This window comes from Nuphar pumila, chromosome 9 (assembly GCF_984573655.1).
Source record: "Nuphar pumila chromosome 9, dmNupPumi1.hap1.1, whole genome shotgun sequence".
Classification (NCBI taxonomy): Eukaryota; Viridiplantae; Streptophyta; class Magnoliopsida; order Nymphaeales; family Nymphaeaceae; genus Nuphar; species Nuphar pumila.
Window position 1 is genome coordinate 20,893,302 of NC_143257.1, and position 27,310 is coordinate 20,920,611.

At 36.3% G+C, this 27,310-nt stretch overlaps 1 protein-coding gene across 1 annotated transcript; it reads left to right on the forward strand.

Annotated features, from left to right (window-relative positions):
• Positions 1 to 4,288: 4,288 nt before the first annotated feature.
• LOC149828483 (serine/threonine-protein phosphatase PP2A-2 catalytic subunit-like) lies at positions 4,289 to 23,012 on the forward strand. Its single transcript, XM_090016861.1, has 6 exons — positions 4,289 to 4,796; positions 16,650 to 16,764; positions 20,995 to 21,103; positions 21,196 to 21,273; positions 22,178 to 22,369; positions 22,462 to 23,012. Exons 1-6 carry the CDS (start codon positions 4,544 to 4,546, stop codon positions 22,633 to 22,635), a joined length of 921 nt encoding a protein of 306 aa, XP_089872987.1. The 5' UTR covers positions 4,289 to 4,543; the 3' UTR covers positions 22,636 to 23,012.
• Positions 23,013 to 27,310: the final 4,298 nt, after the last annotated feature.

Genomic DNA, 27,310 nt, shown 5'->3' on the forward strand with positions numbered 1-27,310 from the left:
AAGTTATCACTTCTTAGTCCTGCTCATACGACATAGGCTTGACTCTCAGATCAGAACCATGGCTCAGGCAGTATTTTACATACATGGGTGGCTTTAGTCTGGACGGGCCCTTTCACCAAGAAGGGGTGAGGGACGCTAGTACAATAGAGATTCTCAACACCTTTCAACTCGATGCACCAGTTTTTTCTCATGAGTATCTTGCCCTCTGCGTTATAGTCTAATGCAGAAGTTTTCCCATAAAATCGTGGGAGGAAAGGAGCAACCTTTCGTGCTCGAAACTTGCTTGCCCCACGAAGTTTTGTATCACTTGTCACTCTCCTAACAAGTATCTTGAAATTTAAATGTCACATATTTACTTGATTAAATTTATATTTTTCATACAACATCTAAATTCTTGGCCACTTTACGAGCGATGGATGCATTATTAATAAAGCATTGAAGTTTTTATTAAATCATGCTTTTAACATAACTTGAACATATGCAAATATAAAATCTCATTCATTTTCATACTTTGATTAATACATGTGCATGTACATGGCCAATGCAATATAGAGCATAAACTTGAGCATCCATATTATTGAAACATCAATATCATCATAACATGTTCGAATTTGCAGTTGCGACTAATACTTGAAACTTAACATGATACTTTGCCTATTGGACCCTTCAGTCCATCAATTGACACTTGGCTCCCTTTGAGCAACATAATTAATTACGAGCCTTCATATTCATGCCATAAAAAAAATACATCATATACTGTACAAATTAGACATGAATAAGCAAACATAATATGCATTCAAGTCATACACAAAATTTCATGAAACATAGATAACTGTGCATGTATCGGGGTTAGACCCTTAGACCAACTCCAAATTGCGAAACTCTCAACTCTGTCCGACTGTTACAAAGTACAATTTTTTTCAGTCAGTGAATAGAGCTGATATTTTTACAGAATTTAGGAAATTTCATCAACTTTTTGTAGGTGCAAACCGTTCGTAAAAATCCTTCCATATGAGAAAGTTACGAATGTTTTACTGAAGGTATATCAGAATATGTTTCAACTGATGCCGAAATGGGCTCCGACCATAAACAGAGATAAATATTTCACAAGAGTTAGAAAATTTTGTTAGCTTTCCAATGCAATAAACCACTCATCGAAACTCCTCCGGACAAGAGAGTTACGCACGTTTTACTGGTTAGATATCTAACCGAAAACAATAAATTTTGGATCTAGACATTCAAGTGGGCCCAATTCAGGTCACCAAAATCCGTACATCCATAGATTTTTGACAAAAATTTAAATCAAAATAGTAGTAGAACTACTCCTCTAAGATTGATCTATTCTTATTGAGACAAGTCAGATTTTTTCTTAGCCGTTTGGCCAGAAAAATTGATCTGTCTCTCACATGCATTAATTATTCAGAAAAATACACAATTAATGAAGTAAATTATGAAATTTACATGCACATAAAATTCAAAAAAATTTACAAAAATCACAGAATACTCCTATGCATATAATCTACCAACTATAAAAATAAAATCACATGGGTTCATACACGAAATTCATAATATTCTCTAATTTACCAAAATCTTTTTTGAAAAAACCCGATTTGACTAAAATTGCAATATCTCAAAATTCTGACCATAGAAATTCATAAAATTTTTACAGGATATCTATAACACCATATACTACCAATCCAAATTGATACTTGCAAAAAAATCACAGCATATTTCATGAAATTTTAAAATTTATATATTTCTTTTTTGAGAAACCTGTTTTTGAGTAAATAGTATTTTCAACGAGGGTTTTCCTTCAAAAAACCCTTATTTTCCATGGTTTGATAGCCGTAAGCCAAACCCATGTGTGTGAGAGTTTGTTTATGGTCTATGGATGTGAAAAACCCACAGAATTTGTACAACAAATTTCTGTTTCACAAGAAGAGTATATATCACCTACCTTTTGTCAAATTTTTCGTTCTTTCGTGCATCGAAGGGTAGTTTCGCACGATCCGTCACTTTAAAGCACACCACGACCTGGTATAGAACCTCCTTAGACCTTACGCAGCCACGTGAAGCCTTTTCCCTTGTTGGAACAAAGCCAAACACCAATAGATTGGTGTTGAGAAAAGATGGAAAAAGGAGAAAAATAAGGGAATTCGGAAGAGAAGGGAAGGCTCTAAAAACAAACCAAAGAGGGTCCAAAATGGGGGGCGTGAACCCCTCCTCTACCTTTATAGAATTCCTTTCTAGGGTTTGGTCAAGGACTGGATTAATTTCTGGCCTTTGATCTAGATCAAAAATAACTTTTCAAATTCCAATGCCATTTTACTTGTTTTTTCTACTTCTTTATCTTTTTTTTCTTGCATTTTCTTCTTAGAATTATAGATTGAATAGTGTATAACACACACACACACACACACATATATAGGTGTTATGTAATTAATATAACGGGAAAGGGGGGTAGGTCGACCCCTATATTGGGCCCCCTATTTTCAAATCTCAACTTGCTTGCCAAACAAGCAAGTTGACTTTTTCACTTTACTTAAATTTTTCTTTTTTTCCCCCTTACTTTCCTAATCTCTCAAGGGAGGTCCAATCCTTGTTGGACCTTCTAGGCTCTTTCAAAACTAACTCCCCCCCTACGGGGCTTCTTTTAAAATTTTTAGTAAGTTTGCCTTTTTCAAGCTTCTTCCTTGTTTTAGGGACACTTTGCTTTTAACCTTAATTTCAAGTTTGTTTTTTGTTTTATTTATTTTTTTCCAATTTACAACTTTAAGTAGGATGCCACATAGGATGGGAGGGCCCACCTATGGACTCCTACCATTTTATGAATTCCAATTAGTTTTTGAAATCCATTCCATAAAATTCAAGTTAAATTCTTTCTAAATTACATTAAAATACCTTGTAAATTAATTCAAAATTTACATAAATTCTAATGAATGCAATTTAAGTAAATTCATACATAAATAAATTTTATTAATTTATTTTTAAAGATTTAAACATTTATTTTATTTATTTTCATTAATTCTACTAAGGTGAATATCCAAATTTTGTCGAATTATGACCCAAATTTCCAAAAGCTTTAGGAGTGTAGGGTTAAACACGTTTTAAATAAATTTTTATTTCATTTTTAAAACTTCTTAACTAGTCTCACAAACATCTTTAGTACATTTCTAGCTAAAAATTTCAAATTTAAAATTTATAAAAAAACTAAAAATTTCAGAAAAAGCCTAAAAAAATCGCCGATGTTACAATATGTGTCTTTTCTTTAGTTTGTTTTTCCTTATCTCAACCTCAAGCTAGGGGTGGGCAACCGGCAGGGTGGCCTAATGGGCCAAGCCAACTTGACCCTTCATGTATCGGATTTTGGTCAAAGTTTTAGGCCTGAGCCCGTTAGCTGCAGGGCCGAAACTTGGCCTTAAATATATGTGGGATGAGCTCGAATTGACCCATGGTTATCGAATCGGTCTGATGGGCATGAGCTATCTATTAATTTTTAATAATATAAAAATTAAAAAATTAACTAATTATATAGTAACTTGATAACTATTACTATTTACCTAATTAGTTACATTAATTTTATGACAACTAAAAAGATAATTAATTGGGTACATAAAAACTTGTTAATTATTACTGTTTACCTAATTAGTTACCATAATTTTATAAAAATTATTTTATTAATTTATTAAAAATAACCTCCAAAATGAATTTGGCTTGGGTTGGGTCGAGTCAGGCTGAACCCAAAGCGCTTCACATTAGCTCATTGGGTCATGGGCGACTCTTCATACCTGAGTCCGTTAAAAACCGAGCTAAAACTGAGCTCGTTAATAAATGAGCCAGGCCAGACTTAATGCCGGGCCAGCCTGATGCCCACCCCTGCCCCTACCCCTACCCCTACTACCCCTACCCACCTCCCTCGCCCCTTCCCATCTAAAAACAAACCCCAGCCACAAGAGTAAGAAAACCAAGCACTAACAACATTTATAAATAATAAAAAAGAAATAAGAAAATGAAAAAAGGGTGGACCTGAAGTACATTTAAAAAAAAAAAATCAAAAGAAAAAAAAAAGTGAAATCTTCTTAATCTCGGGCGCTCTATTCCCCGAAAACAAAGTAAAGAAACGAGTGGAGTGGGTCGGTCTCTCGCTCTCTCGCTCTCGTCCCTTCTTGTAATCTCAAGAATTGAAAACATAAAAACGAAAAAGAAAATGATAAAAATCCAACGCCAGCCAAAAAGGGAGCCCTCGTTTCCTTTTATATATATAGAGAGAGAGAAAGAGGAAGGAAAGAAACACGAACAACAAGCATAAGTGCGGCCGTCTCGCATCCGATCGTCCCCCATCGTCTTCTTCAAGGACACGCCATACCCTAATTTCTGAGGAACAACAGCTGAAGGAGGAGGTGGAGGAGGAGGAGAGTGTCTTGACTCGATCGATTTTGCTTTGTATTTGCGATCTCATAAGGTGCAAAAACAAAAAATCCGTTTCCTTTTCCCCTGAAGCGTCGTTCTTCTTCGGGGCGGTGGATCGATCGCTCGATCTAAGATGCCTTCCCACGCGGATCTGGACCGTCAGATCGAGCATCTGATGGAGTGCAAGCCCCTCTCGGAGGCGGAGGTGAAGGCGCTGTGCGAGAAGGCAAGGGCCGTCCTCGTGGAGGAGTGGAACGTGCAGCCCGTCAAGTGCCCCGTCACTGTCTGCGGCGATATCCACGGCCAGTTCCATGATCTCATTGAGCTGTTCCACATCGGCGGCAAGGCCCCCGACACCAATTACCTCTTCATGGGAGATTACGTAGGTTGGTTAGCCCCCTCCTCTTCTTCCTCTCCTTCCTTTCCTCCCTGTTCGTTTTTTGATCCGGCCTTCTCCCTTTTTCTGATGATGATCTGGAGATCTATTTTTCAGGTTTATTTGTTTTCCTGATGCCCTAATTTGGTTTATTTTGAAACCTATGGTTCTTTTGTAAACTGATTTCCCCAATTGGTTCGGACGTCCTACTTCTGTTGTTTATAACATTATTGTTTCTTTTGTTAAGTTTACGATGCCTGGTGATCAGTACCGAAAATCTCGGTATCCGGATTTCCTCGGAGAGGGAAAATCTCGTGTCAAATAAAAAAAATTGTTTTTTTGGAGGAAATTAGGCATATAAACATGTTACAAACTGGAACATATATAAAACATGTAAAGAAGAAACTATAAAAAATTAGAAAAGTAAATCACGATACATTTAAAATAAACATGATACTTTAAAAATGGGAGAAATAAAAAAAACACGATTTTTGTTGAAGATATTGGTTAATGAACTAAAGACCCTTTTTGTAAGATTAGGCAAAGTCCTGTCAGATGGTTTTCCTGGGGTTTTATTTGATTAGAAATACCGCATGCTGTGGTGCTGATCAAACAGTTTTCTTATTGATATTGTGTTTGATTTGATTCTTGGACAGAAAATCCTTACAATGAGTCTGATCTTTGTATGACCAGTTAGACTGCATTTTGCTGCCATCACTTGTTGTTCCTAATAGGTTGAATAAAGTGTAGGAGAGAGTGCTTTGTTGAAAAATAGCCGAGCATCTTTGGCTGTCGTAAGTTTTATTAAGTTATGATGAATAGGGCATAGCCGATCCAACTGTTATACTTTGGGTTTCTCTGTCTTTATGACAAAAAATATGGCTTTGAAACACCTCCTTGAGCTCTCGATGCAATTGTAACCTCAGCCTGAAGGTTATAATAGGTTCCTTCTTGGTAGTGCTGCAAACTCTGTAACTCTATGCTTTGTTGCCTACATGACTGCTTTTCCTTCTTATTTGGGCCTTCATCACCTATAAACCTCTGCTTTTGCAAAAACTTGTGGTTAAATAGCGTAGTAGTGTTTTCACAGCTGTCCTGATGGTTTTCCTCTTTCCCATTTCTGGTGATGTTTGTCTTTTGGTAAGAAGGTTATAACTCTTCTTTTGTTTTTAATATAAGTTCCATAAGAATGTAGTTTTGCTTCTTACAGTTTTCCTTTGTTCCTTCTTTCTTTCTTAACTGTTTTCAAGTACTTGAGTCTTCATTTTTGTTGTTTTCAGGTGATCCTGTGTTATTTATTCTTAAAGAACATTTACTGTTGCCCATTAGATAAAACCTTATACTTCAGCTGGTTTTCATTATCTATTTCTTATGTTAGTTCCATATTCATTGGATTCTCGTCTCAAGGCCATTCACATGTGGCAGTCTATGTCACATGGATATGGCTGTGAATATGGGGATACACTGATTTTTATGAAGTTTTCAACCCATCACGATACCGGGATGAAAATGGAGTATCTGTGTGACATAGATGTCAGTTTGCTATAATCTTAGTTGGGCTTCTTGGGAACCTGTGGAATATTATGTGGGCTATGTCACATAGGTGCAGGGAGGGTATATATATATATACCGAACCTAGCAGGCCTGGGTTTGGCCCTTGCTTCAACGAGGAGAGGAGGGAGGAGAAGGAAGAAGAAGAAAGAGAGGAGGAGGAGGAGAATGAAGAAGAAAGAGAGGAGGATGAGAAGGAAGAAGAAGAAGAAAGAGAGAAGGAGGAACGTAGAGAGAGAGACTTAATGTCACCGCCGTTGGAAGAGGAGGAGGGGTCGGGGGGAGGGGAGGAGTCATGCCCTAAACACCCCACCCACCACAATTTTTTTTAAAAGTGGACCAAAATGAACTCGGTCAAAGTTGATCGAGTCCATTTTGCGCACCCAGGGTTTATTGACTGCATCCTCACCCGCGTCACGTCGATGCGAGTGCGGCAGCCTCTTTGGTGAGTCCCTGTGACGTAGTATATGGTTTTTTTTATTTTGAATATCCTAATGAGTTTAAGGTCGAGATTCCTATAATTATCGTGCTAATTAAGATTTTGAGAAGAGTACATTGTTGCTACTGTCAGAGACTTAATACCTAGAGATATCTCCTGTCCTAGTGAGCAGCATTGGAGCCAGATTGATATAATTGTAGAGTTTTTGTTGAAACATGATTTATCATTGGAGTTACACTATGTTTAACTAGAACATGAAGTATATTCTGATTATGGCATAAACTTGAAGATGGAGGAATTCTACCAATACATGCAAATATGGAGAAATGTTCTAGAGTAAAATACATGCACTTTTTCCTGGTAAAAAAGGTGCATATCATGTAGCGAGACTTCTTTTTTTGTTGGGAAACTTTCCTTTTTTGCCTGCAATTACCATCACTTTTCTTCTTTGCAACATACATGATTAACTTTGAAATGAAAGATGTGAAAACATTTATGGCAAGATGAAAAGAATCACAGTGAAAGCTTTCTTTGTCACACACCCTAAAAGAATCAAATTGTGTACATATTTTACTCTTTTAATGTTACTTCAACATGGAATTAGAGATTATTATCATTCTAAATTTCTAATGAATTACTTGAATGAGGCACTATCTATTTGGGAAGGTGATATTGGCAAGAGAATGCTTCTTATCAATATATGTGAAAATTAGTGTGCTAAATTATGATTTGGATGGAATTATGTGATTCATAAGGCTTCTACAGAGGGCAGGATTATTGTCTTTGTTTGCAAGATTTAGTTGCCAATTTTTTTGGATGTTGCATTTTCTCTTCTGTTTTTTTGGGTTCTTTGTTACCTAGGTGGCTTCTGGGTAGATGGTGTTGTTAACCTCCTCTAACAGTGTTTTGGTCAGGGTTGTTCTTAGTTGATGACTTGATATCGTTCTTATGGGAGGTTTTTTGAAGTTGGAACTTAGTTGTATATTTTGTAGACTTAGGTGGCATTCACTTAGCTTTGGAGCTGTCTATTTATCAAAGGAAAGCTTCTAGGTCCCTAGATAAGGCTAGAAACAGTTAACCCTATGGGCAACCTTGGGTCAGCACTTGGCTATTATCTTAATCTTCTCAATGTGTCATTAGCAATCATGTGATGGTTGCAACAACTTTTGTATGAAGGACATTGCTGTTGGCATAATAGAGTGTTAACTGTGAATTAGGCGACTGTATGCAATATGAATGTAGAAACCTGATTGAAAAGGAAGACCTGTGGTATGGAAAATATGAGCATCAATAAGCAAGTGTTTAATTCCAATTTAATTACTTGATTAATGATCATGCTAATATGCTTGCTTTGTGTGCGAGTCCTTGCTTTTATCACGTTATTTATTCCTAGTTATACTTTTCTTTTTTAAGTTTTCTCTATCATACATTAAAAGGTTATTCTATTCTATAATACTTTCCTTTTGATATGCCTTTTGTTATCTCTTAATTAAAATTTTCAAGTGTAGAAAACTAGGCATTGCCTTGTTGTGCTCCTAAGCATGCCTAGGCAATGTGTTAGAACCTCCGGGATATCCAAATTTGATGGTTTAGAAGAAGGCCTGAAAGGTAGATCCGGATTATCAATGGACGAGTACTTTAATTTGAGTCCGACAAACTCAAGATGATCGAACCTAAGATTCTTTGATCATGGGACTTGTGGTACACGTGTCGGGGGTACAGAACCCTGCTGGACACGGTAGAGAAGATGTCTAAGGTTAATCGTGGTTGCAGATTGGGAGAAACGAGAGAAACAAGGTTAATCGACTAAATTGGGTAGGTGCGGCTTGGATCAGGTAAGCATTTCGGGTGTAGTTTTGGTCTAGAATTGATATGCTCTGATCCAGGGGTTCTAGGGTTACCTAGGGATGTATGTGAGGGTTTGGGATATGACCTAAACTCAGGGGTAGGCTGGTGGTGGTCATGATCTATCAGTTTAGCAATTTTTGGCATTTTTGGGCACCTGTCGGGATGCAGTTTTGGGTTTCGAGACCTAGGAAGTTAACGAAAGCTAGTCTAAGGTTAATGGGGGCTGGTATAAGTACCTAGGAGGTCTGTAGCAATCTGGTATGAGGTCGCACACATTCTGGAACTCGGACACACGATATGTAATGCAGAGATGCTACTCGACTCACCGAAAGAGCAAAACGCATGGTCCGAGCTTAGGGGGAAGCTTGAGCTTCTAGTATGGTTGGACGTCCAACCTTCAAAGGTTTGATATGAAGAGGGGTTCATGGAGTCGTGAGAGAGTAGAGAGAGGAGAGGAGAAGAAACGAGAGAGATAGACATTAGAGAGAGGAATAGAGAGAGGGATGTGAGACTTCAATAATCAAATTCATAAATCAATGAGCTACCCTAAACCTCCTTATATAGAGGGGCTGGGGTTGAGTCCTAATTAAACCACACTTTATCTAATTAAGAAAAATCAATAACCCATCTAAGCTAGGGCTCCTATTCTATTAAGACTTCACGCTAATTAATTAAACTAATTAAAGACTCATAATTAAAAGCTATCTAAGCATCTTCTAGAAGGGGAGACGTCCTCTGGGACTCTCTGGATTCACACCCCCCCACAGGTGGCCCCCCTTATGCTAATTGAATTGCTATCTGGTGGTGCCACATGTTCGACTTCTCCTCTTTTGACTAAGATTCTGAATTAATTTGTCTTCCCTTAATTAGAGAAGCCACCTCACCATCTTGGGACCCACATTGCTGGTTGAGCCCCATGGGTCTCTGTAGTGGTGTCTGGATTCTGGGTATTGGATCTGGATCCCCTGTCATATACTGGACCGTAATAGATCCACCATGCTCCGGTGTACTTTGTCCCCACGGTCCAAACTCTGGGAACTTCATATCAAACTCCCACTACCATATGGCATTGCCCTTGCCCCAATCGTCTCACTCTACAAGACGTTTTTGCATCATACGGTCGTACTTGGAGAGTCTCTTGGTCTTTAGAATCCTAGTAGGTTGGGGCTCTCTGTCCTCATCATGGGGAGCTTCTACTATGGCTGGTGGCTCACCATGGAACGACTTGAGGCGGGAAATGTGAAAGATGAGATGGATTTTCTCCTCTTCTGGTAGTGCTACGATCCATAGTACTTGGGCAGGAGTTTGTGGTAGTCTTGGCCCAAGAGATTCTTCTATCGTCTAGTCCTGCGTTTCAGCCACACCTAGTATCTTACCTTGAATGTCCAATCGGTCCAGCCCTTGTCATAGATTTGCTTCATGCATTGTTGAGCCTTCGCGATGTTCAACTTCAGCGTAGCGAGAATCTCATCTTGCCCTTTTAGAGCCTATTCTACTTCGGGAGATACCGCGCTCCCGTGCTCATACGTGAACACTGGTGGGAGAGGAAACCCGTATAATTCCGTGAACGAAGTCATCTCGATGGACGAGTGATGACTTGTGTTGTAGGCGTATTCTGCCCATGGCAAAAAGTGGTCACTTGTTCGGACGGTCTCCCACGAAGCAACGGAGGTAGGTCTCTACCGCTTTGTTCACAATCTCCGTTTGTGAGTGGTGAGCAATATTGAAGTTCAGTTTTGTCCCACTAAGGTTGAAGTAGGTGGTTCAAAATTGACTCACCAAGATCGAGTCCTGATCTCTCATAATGCTTCGGGGCATCCCGTGGAGCTTCGCCATGTGGCTCACAAATTGTTTGGCCACCAACTCGGTTGAGTATTCACGTGGCAACCCAATGAAGTTGGCGCACTTCGAGAATATGTCCACCAGTGTCATGATGACCTCTTTCTGCTCACATGACGGTAGGGCTTCTATAAAGTCCATAGAAATATCTTGCAATGCTCGCTCATGGATCGACAACAACAATAACAATCCAGACAGTTTCATTGTCTCGTACTTATTGGCTTGACAAACTATGCATTGTCGCATATATTCACAGACATAAGTTTTCATGCCTGGCCAATAAAAGAGGGCCTTCATCCTCTGGTACGTCTTGGACATGCTCCCATGTCTGCCACTAGGCGTGTCATGCACCTTGTGCAATAAATCCTTGATCACGTCGCTTTCCGACTGTAAGTTGATCCACCATTTGTAAAATAAGATTCCACCTCTAACCATGTGGTTAAAGTGACTATCCAGGTTCATACCCAACTCACACACAATCTTGTGGATCCTACTATGGCTCGTTTGGGCGTTACATGCTTTGCTCCAACATCACATTCAATAGTTGTAAGTGTGTGCAAAAATGGTGTGTCCTCAAATGGGTGGGAAAGAGCATCAGTCGCTTTGTTTTCTATGCCCTTCTTATATTGGATCTCAAAGTCATATTGCATGAGCTTCGTGACCCATCTTTGCTGGCTGACAGTGGTAATACGTTGCTCACAACAAGTACCTCAGGCTTTGGTGGTCGGTGGAGATAAACTTGTGCCCCAAGGAGGTAGGGGCACCACTTCTTTATCGTAAGAACCGTAGCAAGCATTTCCTTGTCATAGGTAGACAAGGTACAATTTCGGTTGGGCAAGGCCTTGCTCATTAATGCAATGGGGTGCTCCTCTTGCGAGAGGACATCACCTACCCTGCTTTTTCACGCGTTCATCTCTACCATAAAAACCTTGAAAAAGTCTGGCAAGGCAAGAATGTGAGATTGGCAGATGGCTTCTTTCAATCTTTCGAAGGCTTTAGTGACTCTATCGGTCCATGCGAAACTATCCTTCTTCAAGAGAGCGGTGAGGGGTTAGGCCATGATACCATAGTCTCTCACAAATCTCCGGTAGTACTCGGTCAACCTGAGGAAACCTTGAAGTGCCTCCACGGTATGTGGCTTGAGCCACGGTTGCATCTCGTCCAACTTTTTCGGATCAGCGTGCACGCATGTGCAATATCAGGTCTCGAAATTGCTCCCACATGAACAATGGTGGGAGTATGCTGAAACTGACTCACTATGTGAACTGCATGTGCAATATCAGGTCTCGAAATTGAGAGATATGACAGAGCCCCGATAAGTTGTCTATATGGTGTTGGATTTTCAAGTGGTTCCCTATCATCAATCTTCATTTTGACATTTACAACTTTGGGAGTGTCAACCTTTTTATTATTTGAAATACCTGACCTTGTATTTCGCAACAATATCTAAAGCAAATTTAGATTGAGTCAGTAAATAACCTCTAGAGGAATAAACAACTTTTATACTAAGAAAATACTTTAAAACCCCTAAATTAGTCATTTTAAAATGTGTTTTGAGAAGTCTTTTAAGGCTTTCAACTCCCTGTTTGTCACCTCCTGTGGCGATCATATCATCCACATAAAGAAGAAAAATAATAATACCCGCATCAAAATTCTTAATAAACAAAGCTGTGACAGTTAAATAAGATTAAAATCCAATATCAAGTATAACCTGACTAAACCTGTCATACCAAGTCTTTGAAGCTTGTTTAAGGCCATACAAAGCCTTATCTAAACAAAGAGCTTTTCTTTTAAGAATAACTATACCAGGCAGTGCCCCCATATAGACTTCTTCAACCAATTTCAAAAACACAATCTTAACATCCATTTGGTATATAGGCCATTTCTTCACAAAGGCAAGGGCTATTACGGTTCTAACTGCTATCATCCTAGCAATAGGTGCAAAGGATTCCTCATAATATATTCCATACTCATGGGAGTATCTCTTGACAACTAACCTAGCTTTGTGCCTTTCAAGGGTTTTGTTACTCTTGGTCTATCTTGACTCATCGATAACCTATAAGGTTCTTTTCTAGGAGAATATCTTGGACAATCCAAGTATTCGCCTTTTCTAAAACATCTAATTCTACTCTCATGGTTTCTACCTACTCATAAAGTTTTTTTGCTTCAACATAATTGGAGGGTTCTATGTAGGAATGTATCAATGCAACCTAAGCTTGATACTTAGGTGAAAAGGACTCATAGGGCACAAATTTCCTAGGGTTCTTTTGATACTCTCGATGACCTTCTAGTTTGTATTTTTACATTGTTTTCATTATTATATTTTCCAAGGGCACATGGATGTTCCGAACTACTACGCCTGGAATATTGAATACAATTCCGATTTTGAGATTATTCTTCACTTATCTCATTGTCAAGAGATTCTTCTTCACTCACTATATCATTTCTGATATCCTGATCTTCATTAAGATTGACATCACAATCACCACACTTTGGAATTAGATTCAATAGGAAAGAATACTTGGTTATGTCCTTAGGATTCTCAAATTCAATTTTTTTTTCTTTTTCTAAGACACATTTCTTGAAATATATAATTTCTTATTTTTAAAATCAAAGCATCTATAACCTTTTTGGTTATTTGCATACCCCCCAAAGGCACAAGGATTAGCACGAGGAGAAAGTTTATCATTTTTATTAGTTAATACAAAACATTTGCATCCTAAAACCCTTAGTCTATAATAATTAGGAGTAAGTTTAAAGAGTTTTTCAACTGGTGATATATTTTTCAAGATTGTTGGCATTCTGTTAATAAGATAAACTGTTGTCAAAGTGGCTTCGGCCCAAAATTCTTTACTTGATTTGAGATAAACAAAATTCTTGTGGTTTATATGATGTGCCTATGTTTTCTTTTAGCCAAACATTTTTGTTGTGTAGTGTAAGGACAAGATTTTTGATGTGTAATACCATTTGATTCTAGGTAATCTTTAAAATCTTTTGAAAAAAATTCTCTCCTTGAATTAGTGCGAAAGATATAAACATCTTTTTGAAATTTATTTTTGACCAAATTGTGAAATATTTGAAAATATGAAAAAACTTCAGATTTATGTTTGAGAAAATAAATCCATGTGTGTATAGTAAAATCATTAACAAAGATTACATAATATGCAAACCCACCCTTAGATATAATTGGTGTTGGGCCCCAAACATCCGAATGCATTAACTCAAGTGGTCGTGTAGCGACAAAAGTTCTTTATTGGAATGCCAATCTTTTCATCTTGCCAAGAATACAATCTTCACATGTAAAATTTTCAAAATTACAAACTTTTTAATATTTGGAAAGTGCTGGATTTTGGATACATTAGGATGGCCAAATTTGTATGCCATAAATCTAATTCTAGTTTTTGAACATTGTAACAAAAGGTATTTTTGGGTATTTCCAAAAAATTCGTGTAGTATAAACCTTTTTTCCTATGGCCTTCCCCAATCAGCTTTCCTGACTAGGGATCTTACACTCGACAAGCAATAGAAGAGAAAAAAACATTATACCCATGGTCAGATAATTAAGAGACAAACAAAGGATTTAAGTTTAACTTAGGAATATATTTAATTTTTGGAATAGAAAAACTTTTTGAAACATTTTTAAAATTTTCTATTCCCTTTATCTCAAGGAATGTCCCATCAATAGTAAGAATATTTGACCAGATTGAGTTATGACATTCGGATAAGATATCACCATTTGGTGTCATATGAAATGAGGCACCTGAGTCAATAAGCTAAAGAGTCTTATATGGGTTAGAGATGTCCACAGAAGAGACCGTGACTCCGGTTGATGAAGCTCCTTTGAGTAGAGGTTGGAGAGCTTCTACGAGTTGAGTCAAAGACATGCTCCCAATGTTTGATTCTTGTATAGCTTTGAGCTCACTTGACTCTTGTACAACTGATGCTACTTTCTTCTCATAGGGTCTCTTTAATTTAGGACAATATGTCTTGACATGTCCCGGTTTATGATAATATTAACAAATATTTTTTTATTCTCAAACTCATTACCTTGTTTTCCATAGTTATTTGGTCTCCCATAATGTGGTGGTTTGTAAGCATGGACATGGTTTTCCGGCCTAGACACGACTAGGACCGAATCATCATCTTCTTTAGATGTCTTCTTTTTTAGTTTATTTTCCTCCATACTTAGCTCTTCAATAGAGGGAACACTTTTGCTCTATGAAGAAAATCCAATTTGGTAGATTCAAACTCCGGTCTTAGACTGTTGATGAATTAATAGAAATGCTCCACATCAATTTGTCTTTGACGAAATTCTATATCTTTGGGACAATGCCATTGTGGCTCAACAAGAGCTAACTCATTCCAAAGGTCGGACAACTCAATAAAGTATTTTCTAATACTTTTTTCTCCTTGAGTCATGGTGCATACTTTGTCTTGTAAGTTGCAAATGTGGGCAATATCTTTAAGAAAATACATTCTATTGAGATATTCTCATGCTTTATTTGCATGTTCAAACTTAGCTAGACTCAAGCACTTCTTGATATCAACACTACTAATGAGGCAAGACATAATCTTGGCATGCCCCATTCTTCATTCTTTTCATTTTTTCTCATACGTAGCCATAATCTTGGTTTTTTCCGCTTCCGTAAGAGGTACCTTTTTTTCTCCTTCTATCTTAGTAAAAATTAGTTTGGGTTCTAAATCTGACCCATCCACTAACCCTCACAACCCTTTCTCCCATATGAAGTGCTTCATGATTGAAGCCCATGTTACATAGTTTGTGTCATTGAGTGTGATGGGTTTTAGGGTGACATTATCATTGTCATCCATGTTTAGAGCTAAGAGAAAGAAGATAGAGAAAAGGAAGAAAGAGAGGAGATAATCAAAAGTATCACGAGCACTCTACCACCAAGAGAGCACCTTCAATGAAGAACACAAACAAACGAGTACTCTACCACAAAAAGAGCACTTCTAATGAAGAGCACGAACACACGAGCACTTGAATAAATTTTGCAAAAGAGACTTTATCTCTTCAAAATCTTGAGCGGCATGCTTCCCAATACACCGAAAAATCAGCTTAATCTCCAAGCTTTGATACCATGTAAGAAAACAAAATCCTCCAAAATGTATTCACCAAAACAACAAGGTGGACACGAGTTCCACCAAAACACCAAAAGAACATTCAAATGGGCTCACACACAAACACCCATTAAAGGGGAAAATATAAGAAATACAAATAATATTTTATTGATCGAGACCATGCAAGAGTAATACATTTGAGAGGGGGTTTCACCCCTATTTATACATACAAAAGGGTCTCCTAAGAGAGACATTGAGAGAGGTCGTTGACTCCAATAGAGCCGTTGGGCTCTCTCTCCAATGCCTCTCTAGCTAAGTATAAAGAAAAAGTAAAAAGAAACTAACCTAGTTAGACACTAACCTAGTTACTATTTACTAGTTAGGTACTAACATAACATGTACATACACACACACATATATATATATATATACACACACACACAAATGCGTATATGTACACATATGTTGTATATACATTTAGATTTTTAAGAGCCCTATCCCCATGAGTCCTCTGTGTTGTATTATCTTCTTCCATACTTTTCCAACATTCCCACTTAAACGTTTTTTTAGAAAATGATTGATGTCTCTCTCTATGTCAAAAATTTCAATAGAAGTTTGCGTCTAATCAATCCAGTCCTTTTGTCTTCAACAAGAATCCATTTTCGTGGAAGATTTTTAATAGTTCACTGACATTTGATGTATCGATTTAAGAATTGTTCAAACATTTGACTAGCTTTTTTTTTCTTGGACAATGAAGAGAATATGAACAATCTCTATCTTTTGGGGAAAGATCTTTTTGCTTTTTGAACCAAATATAGGTGATTTCAAGGCATAGTGTCATGTTTTTGCTTATTCATCAATGAATATCATAATTTTATACCCCAAAACTGAAATTCCAGTAAAATAAATTTGTACTTGATTTGTGAATTTGACCACATTTTGAAATGGCTGAGAAACTACTTTCTTGGGATTTTTCTTAACAAACATGCACACATGCCCGCTCTTCCTGCTTCCAAGGGTGAAGATCTTAGTTTGGAAGTTTTTCTGTTGTGAATGGAACCACCAACAATTATCTAACCATGTGTTTTTTTATATCTTTGGTTGCAGATCGTGGATATTACTCTGTGGAAACTGTCACATTGTTAGTGGCCCTGAAAGTAAGGTATAGAGATAGAATTACAGTACTCAGAGGCAACCACGAAAGTCGGCAGATAACTCAAGTGTATGTTCTTTTTTTTCCCTTTTATCTTCAGTATTGCTTATTCCACGACTCTCATAACTCTTTTGGTTGGTTTCTTCCTTGAGGACTTATCTCATTTATCTGTGATTACTGAGTCATCAATGCAAAGACTTAAAAAGAGTATTTTTGTTTTCTTGCAATCCATATTTCTTGAAGTTATGAGCTATGTAGTTAAAGGCTCTGACTAGGCACCGACTAGTCCACCTAGGCATAAGTAAAACACTTTAGGCCTTGCAATTCCTAGGTGGGTATCTTAAAAGGTACCCGTTTTGCAGACTAGGCAGCAACTAGGGAACCTAGTAGGGGACTAAGCTGCCCTGTTTAGGCACGAGGGCAGTTTAGTCATTTATTAATATATATATATATATATATTCTGTTATTTTTTGTATATACATGGGCGGAGCTGGGGGGGGGGCAGGACTGGGCTGTAGTTCAGTCCTGCCTCCCGAAACAGTCAATTTTTTTTTTTAAAAGCCCAGTCCTGGCCCAGCCCTGATTCCATATGAAATTGATTTTTATCCATTTTTGTAGCCCAGTCCTGACTGCAGCAAATAGTTTGATTTGTCCATATGAAATAGATTTTTATTAATAATTGTAGCCATTTTTTATTTTATCTCAATTTTTTTTTCCGGGGGCGCTGCCCCCGAACCCCGACTATCAAACCAGTTTTTTTCCTACACCCCTGTTTGCCCCCCCCCCCCCCCACATGAATCCTAGCTACGTCACTGTATGTATATGTATATATATATATGTGTGTGTGTGATTTGTTCTATGAAATGATGAAAACATGCTTAGTTAATTATAGATATTGTTTATTTATATACACGTGTGTTTTACTTTGTTTTGGGATTTTTCCTGTGAAATGTTGAAAGCATGCACAGTTTTAATTGATTAGTTTTATTTTGTATATGTGTGTTACTTTGTTTCTGACGAGTTTTTCTATAAAAGCCTAGAAGCATGTTTAGTATTATGGATTATGTAATATGTTATTTATACATGTATGTGTTATTGTGCTTATGTGAAAGGCTTAAAGCATATTTTGTTGATTATTAACTGAAATATGTTTACCAAACAAATATGTTTATTGGTATGAACCACAATTTTCATAGTTTTTTTTTTACTTTTTTTTCGAAAATTTCAACGTACGGATGTGATCTAGACTCTTGGTTTTATAGAAACAGACTCTTGGATCATCCAATTACGATGTATAAGAAAGATCTTTTAAGGGTTGAAAATCAATGGCTTAGAATTTTTATAAATATTCAATCATAAAAATTTCTTGATCTGATTACGATGATCGAACAGTCGATTCCTACCAAATTGACCACGCCAAATGCATCTGCAGGGATTTGCAAAACCACCTATGAAAATCATGATTCATACCAGCAAACATATTTGCTTGATAAACATATTCCAGTTTTCCACACACCCACACCCACACCCACACATATATATATATAGGGTAATAATCCTTGCTAAATTAAACATGTTAAATGAGTTTTTTGGGCTTTTTCGTTTTATTTTTAAATATTGGCCGTACAGATGTGATCTATGTACTTGATTTTATAGGGATCAGCTCTTGAAGCATTCAATTCCGACATATGGGTGGGTTTTTATGAGGTTCAAAAGATCAACAGTCCAAAATCTTTATAAATTTTTGAGGTTCCAAACATGATCCAGGTGTGAATTCGTAGTAAATCGACCATGCCCAACACATTTATGGGGTCAGAACTGCGAAAAAAGCACTGGAAAAGACGAAAAACCCATTTAGCACGGATGTATTACCCTATATATATGTGTGTGTACAGTTATATATATGTATGTTTCCATATATGTATATTCTGGTTATGTATTATGGTTATTAATATAATTCGTGAAAGCATGTGTAATTTTGTACTTATGTGATGACAATATCTTATTACAAGAATTAAACATGTTTTTATGTATTTTTTATACTTTTTTATATTGTAATTGGGGTACCGATTAGTCCTGCCTAGTCTTCGACTAGTCTTTTAGGGGTCTATCGACTAGGCACTGCCTAGCGCTTTTGACTACATAGGTTATGAGGGAAACATTAGTTCCATAATTGCACCTAATATTAATCAAATTTGCAAAGAATTTGTTTGATTAGAGCTGCTCAAACTTTGCATTTTCTGGCTGCCTCCTTATATTCATGCCTAATGTTTTTTCTTCTTATAACATTTATATATCAAAACACATACCGATTAATTTGCAGTTTTTTGCTTCTGTCAGTATCCCTCCAACAGAATGCTCATGCATAAAACAAAAAACAAACCTCTTCTTTCAAGGGTACAAGATGATTTCCATCAACCTGTCAAATGAACTATCAACACACCAGCTCCTCTTTAACCATCTTAGTTGATTTCCATCAACCCTTTCCTGTGAAGTAAACTATTCTTTCTGTTGCCATTTTAATAAGCTCAGGGATGCCATCGATCCCGCTGCATATTAGTTATTCAAAAGAATAATGATCAAAATACAATGAGAGCAAGCCAGGATAAGTTTAGAAAAGAGGCCTTCTAAGGAGAAATCCAAGACGCCTGTCAGAATTGCCCAACATGAAGATATCTCAGAAGAGATAGACTCTGCAGACGGAAACTCACCAAATATTCAAAAAGCAGATCTTAGAGTCTGAATTCATCAAAAGACCCGAGGATCAGCTGGATATCAATCATATACAACTACAGCTGAGAGAGATGAGTCGCTTAGTCAAAGACCTGCGAGCTCAAGACAAGGGAAAGGAGGTGCACACAGGCGAGAATTTCTATAATGGTTTCGGGGACTGCACAAAATTCAAGGTGCCTGCCAAGGAAAAGATACCCGTCACCTTCCCCATGAATACCATTGGAAACAACAATAGCAATAGCAAGAAGGGCGGTAAAAAGAATCACAAAGGCAGCTCAGGAAACCAAAATCCCGACAGAGATAACCACACAGGTCAAAGGGATGAGATAGACAAGCAAAATGACAATCCCACCCTTTCAAATGCCCAACAAGAATTAAAGTCAAAAGGAAAACCAAAGCATGACGGTTGGGGATATGACCGCAACTTTACTCCCCTGGACCAACCACGCAAAGAAATCCTTGAATATATGCTGGCCAAGGAAATGATTAAATTCTCAAGAGCCGCTGATCCTACAATGGTCAGAGGAAGGTTTAAAGATCAATTTTGCGATTTTCATCGAGCATTCAGGCATGATACCGAGCACTGCTTTGTTCACAAAAACATTATTCAGGATTACATTGATAAAAATCTCCTTGATAAAAAAGAAGACCAGTCGATCATCTTGACCAAGCCTCTCCAATCCAGTCCCCAGCATAAAGGGAAAGATCAGGAAAAACCAAAGCGCAAAGACTGGAGTGTTGATCGAAAGTTTATCCCTTTGGACCATACACTCGGCAGTGTTTTGGAATATGTGCTCGCGAGAGATATGATCCGTTTGCCCAAAGTTGCTGATCTCTCAGCAATTATGGGCAGATTCAAGAACCGTTTTTGCAAGTTCCATCAAGCAGTAGAACATGACACAGAGAATTGCTTTGTCCTTAAGAACATCGTCCAAGAATGCATTGATAAGAATATTCTGGTGGAAGATGAAGAGAAGACCAATCGACCATCCTAACCAAGCTTTTCCAATCCAGCTCCCAGTAGAAAGCAAGCACTCAAGAGAAGATAAAGCGCACAAGTTGGGGTTATGACCGCAAATTCACTCCTTTAGATAAGCCGCTTGAGGAAGTTCTTGAATACCTACTCGAAAAAGATATGATCAAGCTTCCAAGGGTTGCCGATCCTCTAGGAGTTAAGTTAATTGAGTACATAATTGAATCTTCACACTCCCCGCTATCTTCAAGTATCTACTGACAGCAAAATCTAGTTGCTTAATCTAAAAAGTTTCCAGATCCACAAGTTACAAATATTATGATGTTGTGAACCAAGTTTCTTGAAACTACAAGCTTCCTATTGCAAACATTATATGTGCAGGAGATATTTTCATTTTCAAGACATTTAAATGGATTATTGTTCATTGGGTTTCAAAATAATCCTACTTTATCTGTGGTCATCAAGATGTCTTGTTGTGCATTTGATGGCATTACCTTGCCAAGTTATTTCTCTAATTCTTGTTTTACTCTAAAAGGTATTCAATTATCCTTGTGTTATTTTTATCTTTTCCTGATCATCCAGTTAATTTTCAGGTATGGCTTCTATGATGAGTGCTTGAGAAAATATGGAAATGCAAATGTCTGGAAACATTTTACTGATCTTTTTGATTATCTGCCCCTCACAGCTCTTATTGAGAGTCAGGTCAGAGTTACTGAATGTCATACATATCTATTTTGGTGATCTCCGACTTGTCACAATTCTGACAAGCATTGGTTAAATTTTAACATTTGTAGGTTTTCTGTTTGCATGGTGGCCTTTCCCCATCATTAGATACGTTGGATAACATTCGAGCACTGGATCGGATACAGGAAGTATGCCATAATTCTTGTCATCGTATTTTTCAAGTCTTCATTAAATAAATGTGAAGAGTGCATTAAAGATGAGATTATCATCTTCTACTTCAGTCTGCACGTGCATGTGGACAGATTGTGTGGGTGGATGAGTGGTTTATATGCATATTTTTCATTACAAGTTCACAATGTTTGTTTTACTTTTACCCTGAGCAAGTCTTTGTTGACTCTAATAAGAATTTGGTAAGTTTCAAAACACTTTGCTAGATAATTAAGATTCCCAAACTTCAAGAAGGTGAAAATTTTACTGTGATGTCGTTGTGATGCCAACCTATTGTATTTTGAATATCTAGGGCTAACATGTGCTAACTTACTATAGATTCTTTTTCTGAGTTTTATTTCTCTCAAATAATCATTCCATGATTGCGATAATGCTAGCAAATGCTAAAGTGTTTTCTTACACTTCTAGAGGTCCAGCGCATTGGCATCCAGCCATCCAACTTTGACACCGAGACTTCTTGACATGCATTGAGCACAGCTATTTTTCAACTCTTGGACATGCTAGTCTTGATGTATGAAGTGCTGGACACTCCACATGTACTGTATGAATTCTTCTCTCGGAACTTAATGAAGTGTGATATTTTACAACCCATTGTTTTCATAAGTATCCATTATACAATAGAGAATGTGGACCTGTAGTACAAAATAAGCCTTTGAATTTTATTTTCTAAATATGCTAGGGATCTTCCATCCAAATTCAAAGGATTTACAATTTACATATTTTTTCCTTCTCTTGGGTCTTGGCTTCTCTCTCTCTCTCTCTCCTACAGTGTGTTCCTTAACAAGAGTTTAGGGCCTAAGTTACTGTGGTCTTCTTCAGTATATCATGGTTCTTTGCCTTAGTTGTGTTTGGTGGGTGAAACAGGTCCCGCATGAAGGACCCATGTGTGATCTTCTATGGTCTGACCCAGATGATCGTTGTGGCTGGGGAATCTCCCCACGTGGTGCAGGCTATACATTTGGACAGGATATTGCAGCACAATTCAATCATACTAATGGTCTCACTCTTATTTCCAGAGCTCACCAGCTTGTGATGGAAGGTTTTAATTGGTGTCAGGTATGTAACATCACAGCGGATAGACAGATCTTTCTTTTCTTTTTTTGTTCATCAATTACTGTACAAATTTTGGATGCTTGCTTCTTTTGCAGGATAAGAATGTGGTGACTGTTTTTAGTGCTCCGAACTACTGTTACCGCTGCGGTAACATGGCTGCCATAATGGAGATTGGGGAGTCAATGGAGCAGAGATTTCTTCAGTTTGATCCAGCTCCACGACAGATTGAACCTGACACCACGCGCAAGACTCCTGATTATTTTTTGTGATCCTTCTCTCTTTTGTACTCTGCCATGCTCGTTTTCTGCTGTGTTTTTGCAGATTTGTCTTTGAAAAGGAGTTGCTTGGTAAGTGGAGATCATTATATTGTATGGAGTCATGCTCTGCTTACAGTATTGCCATCTTTCTGATTGGTAAGAAACACTTGAAAGGCCTTGTTCATTGCCGTGTATTTTTAAAAGAGCAGAAATAACAGGGATTCTGTTGCATCATTGTAAAGGAAGTATGAAAGGTGGGCATACAGGAATTAGAGTCCAGCTTGTAAGGAAGTGAAAGCCAGATGGGTTGCTGCTAGTCAAATTGGTATGGCTGGAGATGAATCTTTGTTTTGCATAGGGTACATGACCAGACACATGCTTGCCATGCATACCTGATTTTGCATTCTTTTTGGGGCCATTGAGTGCATACCTTATACAGAAATGATAAAAATGATGCATTTTTTGAAAAACCCCATAATCTTTCAAAATCTACCAGATGACCAAAACTACAAATGGCCAACTTCGTGAGGACATTTTTACCTTTTGCAAGTGTGAAACTCATGGAAGTTCATGTGATCGGTTATCACAAATTCTCACTTAAAAAGGAGGTTTGCATGTTTTTTTTTGTAGATATAATGAATTTTACATAATAATATTTACGAACATTATTTTTAAATCCAAACCCCGAAACTTTACAAATACTTGACTAAGTTTGTATATATAATATGAAATTCATATAAAAAAATGTGCGAACAATTTTGTAATGTCACAATTATGTTAATCTTTTTAACGAAGTTTGTATAAAAATATATGTGAAGTTAAGATGAACTATGCAAGTTTACAAATATTGGATCAAAGTTGTATATATGTAATGAACTTTTTGAAACTTAAACTTCTCAAAATTTATGGGATCCACATGAAAATAACATATTCATGCAACATTCAATTCATTTAACCTAAATTGTCATACATATATTCATTCAATTCATTAAAAAATGAATTTATCATTAAATAATGAATGTATTTATTTCATTAATTCAAAAGTGAAAATGTTACAAGCATAGCTCAACATTAAAGGTCTCTATCTTTAACTTTTTAATGTTAGGTTATTGTTTTTATTTGCATAATCCCTCTTTTCTTGAGCAAATGATTAAGGTGAAATTGTTTTCTCTGCTGTCTGACTCTTGAGCTTTTGTATTCTATAATTCGATCGCGGAGCATGCATTTGTTTCTTGAAGGGTTCATTTTTAATCAAATATATCTTCACATAGCAATTTAGGTTTGATCTTTGGCTTCTTAATGTCAGTTGGATAATTGTTTTTATTTGCAGACCCTCTCTTGAGCAAATGATTGAGGCGAAATCGTCTTTTTTTTGCACTCTTTTACAATCGGGGTCTACTGCTTTTGTTAAGGACCATTAACATCATTCACCATAGTAGTATTTTCACTTTCTACAATCTTTAAAATCCTCGCTTTAATTATGACATCTTTTCTTTGCTGTTTCAAAATCTTCTTCACCGTCATTTTTTAAAGGTAAAACAAACCTTAAAATGCAAACCATTGTTTTTTACTATCAAACAGGGATTTTTGCAAAAATATGAGGTGGTTTACATTTAAGTTTTTAATAAATTTGAGAAATCTTTAATGTAATATTTGTGAAGTTTTGACATGTTTACAACAAGTTTGTAGATATATTAGTTGGAACTTCATTCTATATATGCGGATTTTGTGAAAATACATGCGAACTTAAACTGAATCGCGTAATTTTGCAAATACTAGACTAAGTTCGCATTATATCTCACCAGGTTCGTGTGTATTTTATTTCAATACTTCTAAGTTCATTCTTGCAAACATTTGTCATTATTCACTTATATTTTATGCAGACTTTCTTATCTTCACAAATATTTGTTATTGTTTGCCTATATTTTATGCAAACTTTTTCATCCTCATCAATATTTGTCATTGTTTGTCTATATTTTATTTTAACTTTTTCATCATCATAACTTTACAGTTTTACTTGTTCAATTTACAACATTTATATAATTTATTAGTTTATAATTACATATTTCACTTCCTTACAACATTTACACAATTCACTTGTTTACATTTTTACCAGTTTACAATTGCACAATTCAATTTGTGGATATAAAACCTTGTTAATTGTTTAAGGAATATCTAAAAAATATTCAAAATTTAAACTTATAATTTACATCATGCTCATATATTGCATTCATTTTATTCATTTAAAAAATGAACTTGCTTGTATACTGCATTCATTCACTCATACATTGCATTCATTTAAAAAATGAACTTGCTCATACATTGCATTTATTCAAAATTGAACATTATTGCATTCATTTCAATCATTTAAAAAATGAATTTGCTCATGCATTGCATTCATTCAAAATTGATCTTTCTCATACATTATATTCATTCTATTCATTAAAAAAATTAACCTACTCATGCATTGCATTCATTAATTCAAAATTGAACTTGCTCATACATTGCAATCATTTCATTCATTTAAAAAATGAATTTGCTTATATATTGTATTCATTCATTGAAAATTGAACCTGCTCACAAATTGTATTTATTCTATTCATTCAAAAAATGAACTTTCTCATACAATTATTCATCACTCAAAATTAAAACTCTTCATACATTGCATTCATTTCATTCATTAAAAAAACTGAACCTGTTCATCCATATGAACCTTTTGACAATCCATTGCTTTCTTATCCCACCCATACCATACATACCATATGATCGAACTCTGACTTTTCAGATGTCTTGCATGAATTCATAAACTAGGATCTACATCGTTGGCTTTCCTTGCAAGCAATTGTAACTACTAACTTAACAATTGCAATTGTTGACCATCTATTGCTTTCTTATCTCACCCATACCATACAATTGAACTCTTACTTCTCAGACGTCTTGCATGAAATTCTAAACTTGAATACCTTATCATTTATGTCTATTTTTCAAAGAACCTAGTAGTAGTTACCTCAGTCGACAAAAATTAAGAGTTGTAACATAAATTGAGTTTAAGATTATTGTAAAGGTAGAATAAAATATGATATATAATGTACCTGTGTGAAGTTTAATTCATGATTTCTGCTCAAGTACTACATGTACGATAAGACAAATATACCATAATCATAATAATCATATATCAAGTCAAGATATACTTGACATTTGCATAGAAGACAAAAGAGTCATTGGAGCAATTCATTAAAAAATACTAGATAAATACAAAGAAGCGATTCATTAAATAACTTAATAAATTCAACATTTTGTAAAGCGTACGTACTCTAACATAATGTTATTCATGCTTCAGCCTATTGTGACCAACCTTATCATATATACGATACTTGTATGAAACATCATTGTCTGTTGTTCTTTGTCTCTTCACCTTAGGTTGCCCTATTTTACGAAGCACTTTTTGTGGATAAATATGTATAAGAATCCATGAAGTGATGTGTGAAACATTATCTGTTATTAAAAGAAATGAATATGCATTATATCCCGTTTAATACAATTCAACTATGAAGAACTTGTCACAACAATCGTCTGGTAGTTTGCTCTCATAAAAAATGCATACGATCACATGTTCTCATAGAATTTCACTAACATGTCACTTTTTACAAGGGTATTTTTTCTTTTTAAGATCGACATTGTAATAGTGTGCGATTGTGGGCTTCGTACCGATGTCGGTGGCAATACACTACTTGCATATGTAGTTGTACTTTTCTCTTCAGTTTATTTAGTTTTTCTTTTACCTTAGAAAGCATAACGCTTGACATATACTGCTCGATATATTTTTTTTCTTAAAAAGTTTCATCAGCATAAAATAGTCTTTTAATAAGAGAAATTAGGGGCTTGTCACATGTAATAAAACATTTAATCTATTAAACCTACCGAGTGCGAGAAAGCAATCTTATTATTGTTAACTAGGTAATGGTAACTTACTATACCGATGACGTTATCAACTGTGCACGTTGTGGTACGAAGTGAATTGTACAACGTAAAATCCTTTGCCTTCATATCCATTTGTAGAAGAACCCAATGATTGTTGTTCCAGTTGATAGGAAATAAGAGCTGTAAAATAAATTGAGATTAAAAACAACGGGCACCCAAAATTTAAGTTTGGAAATTATGCAATAATGTTATGAACAAATACCTTGTCAGCTTCAAACTAAATGTAAAGCAAGGATTCATCGTCCAAGCATGTAACTGTCTCCTTTTCATGGTCGGGAGTTGTGAGCAATTGCTATGACCAGTCAACGTATACAAGTTAGTTTTTATTTTATTTTCAGTAGTAATACAACAGAAGCAAAAGGCTGCACTTACACACAAAGAAATAAGGAGTAAGGTAAATCGTCTTTGACAATTTTTTTTTCTTTCTTATCAGACGATTATGTTTTACATAAAGTCTTTCTATGAATCTTGCTAAATGCTATATATGTAGCACATGCATGTTATATTCGAATGAGTACACATACGAAAGAACAAATAAAAGAACAAGCAAACTTCACACTTAGATCACTTGCCATCCAAGTTTTTTTGTCAAAATCAAATTCTTTTTTCTTCATGCTAGTCTCCTACACATCCTGTACCTTGGGCACAATAACTGGTGCTGGGAATGAGACTTTGTAGGTTTGATTTCTGTTATGTCTCTGATTCC

Coding starts and splice junctions, on each gene's coding strand:
- LOC149828483 (XM_090016861.1), top strand. CDS start 4,544: ATGCCTTCCCACGCGGATCTGGACCGTCAGATCGAGCATCTGATGGAG. Junction 16,765..20,994: donor AGTCGGCAGATAACTCAAGT/GTATGTTCTTTT, acceptor GTTAATTTTCAG/GTATGGCTTCTATGATGAGT. Junction 22,370..22,461: donor AAGGTTTTAATTGGTGTCAG/GTATGTAACATC, acceptor CTTCTTTTGCAG/GATAAGAATGTGGTGACTGT.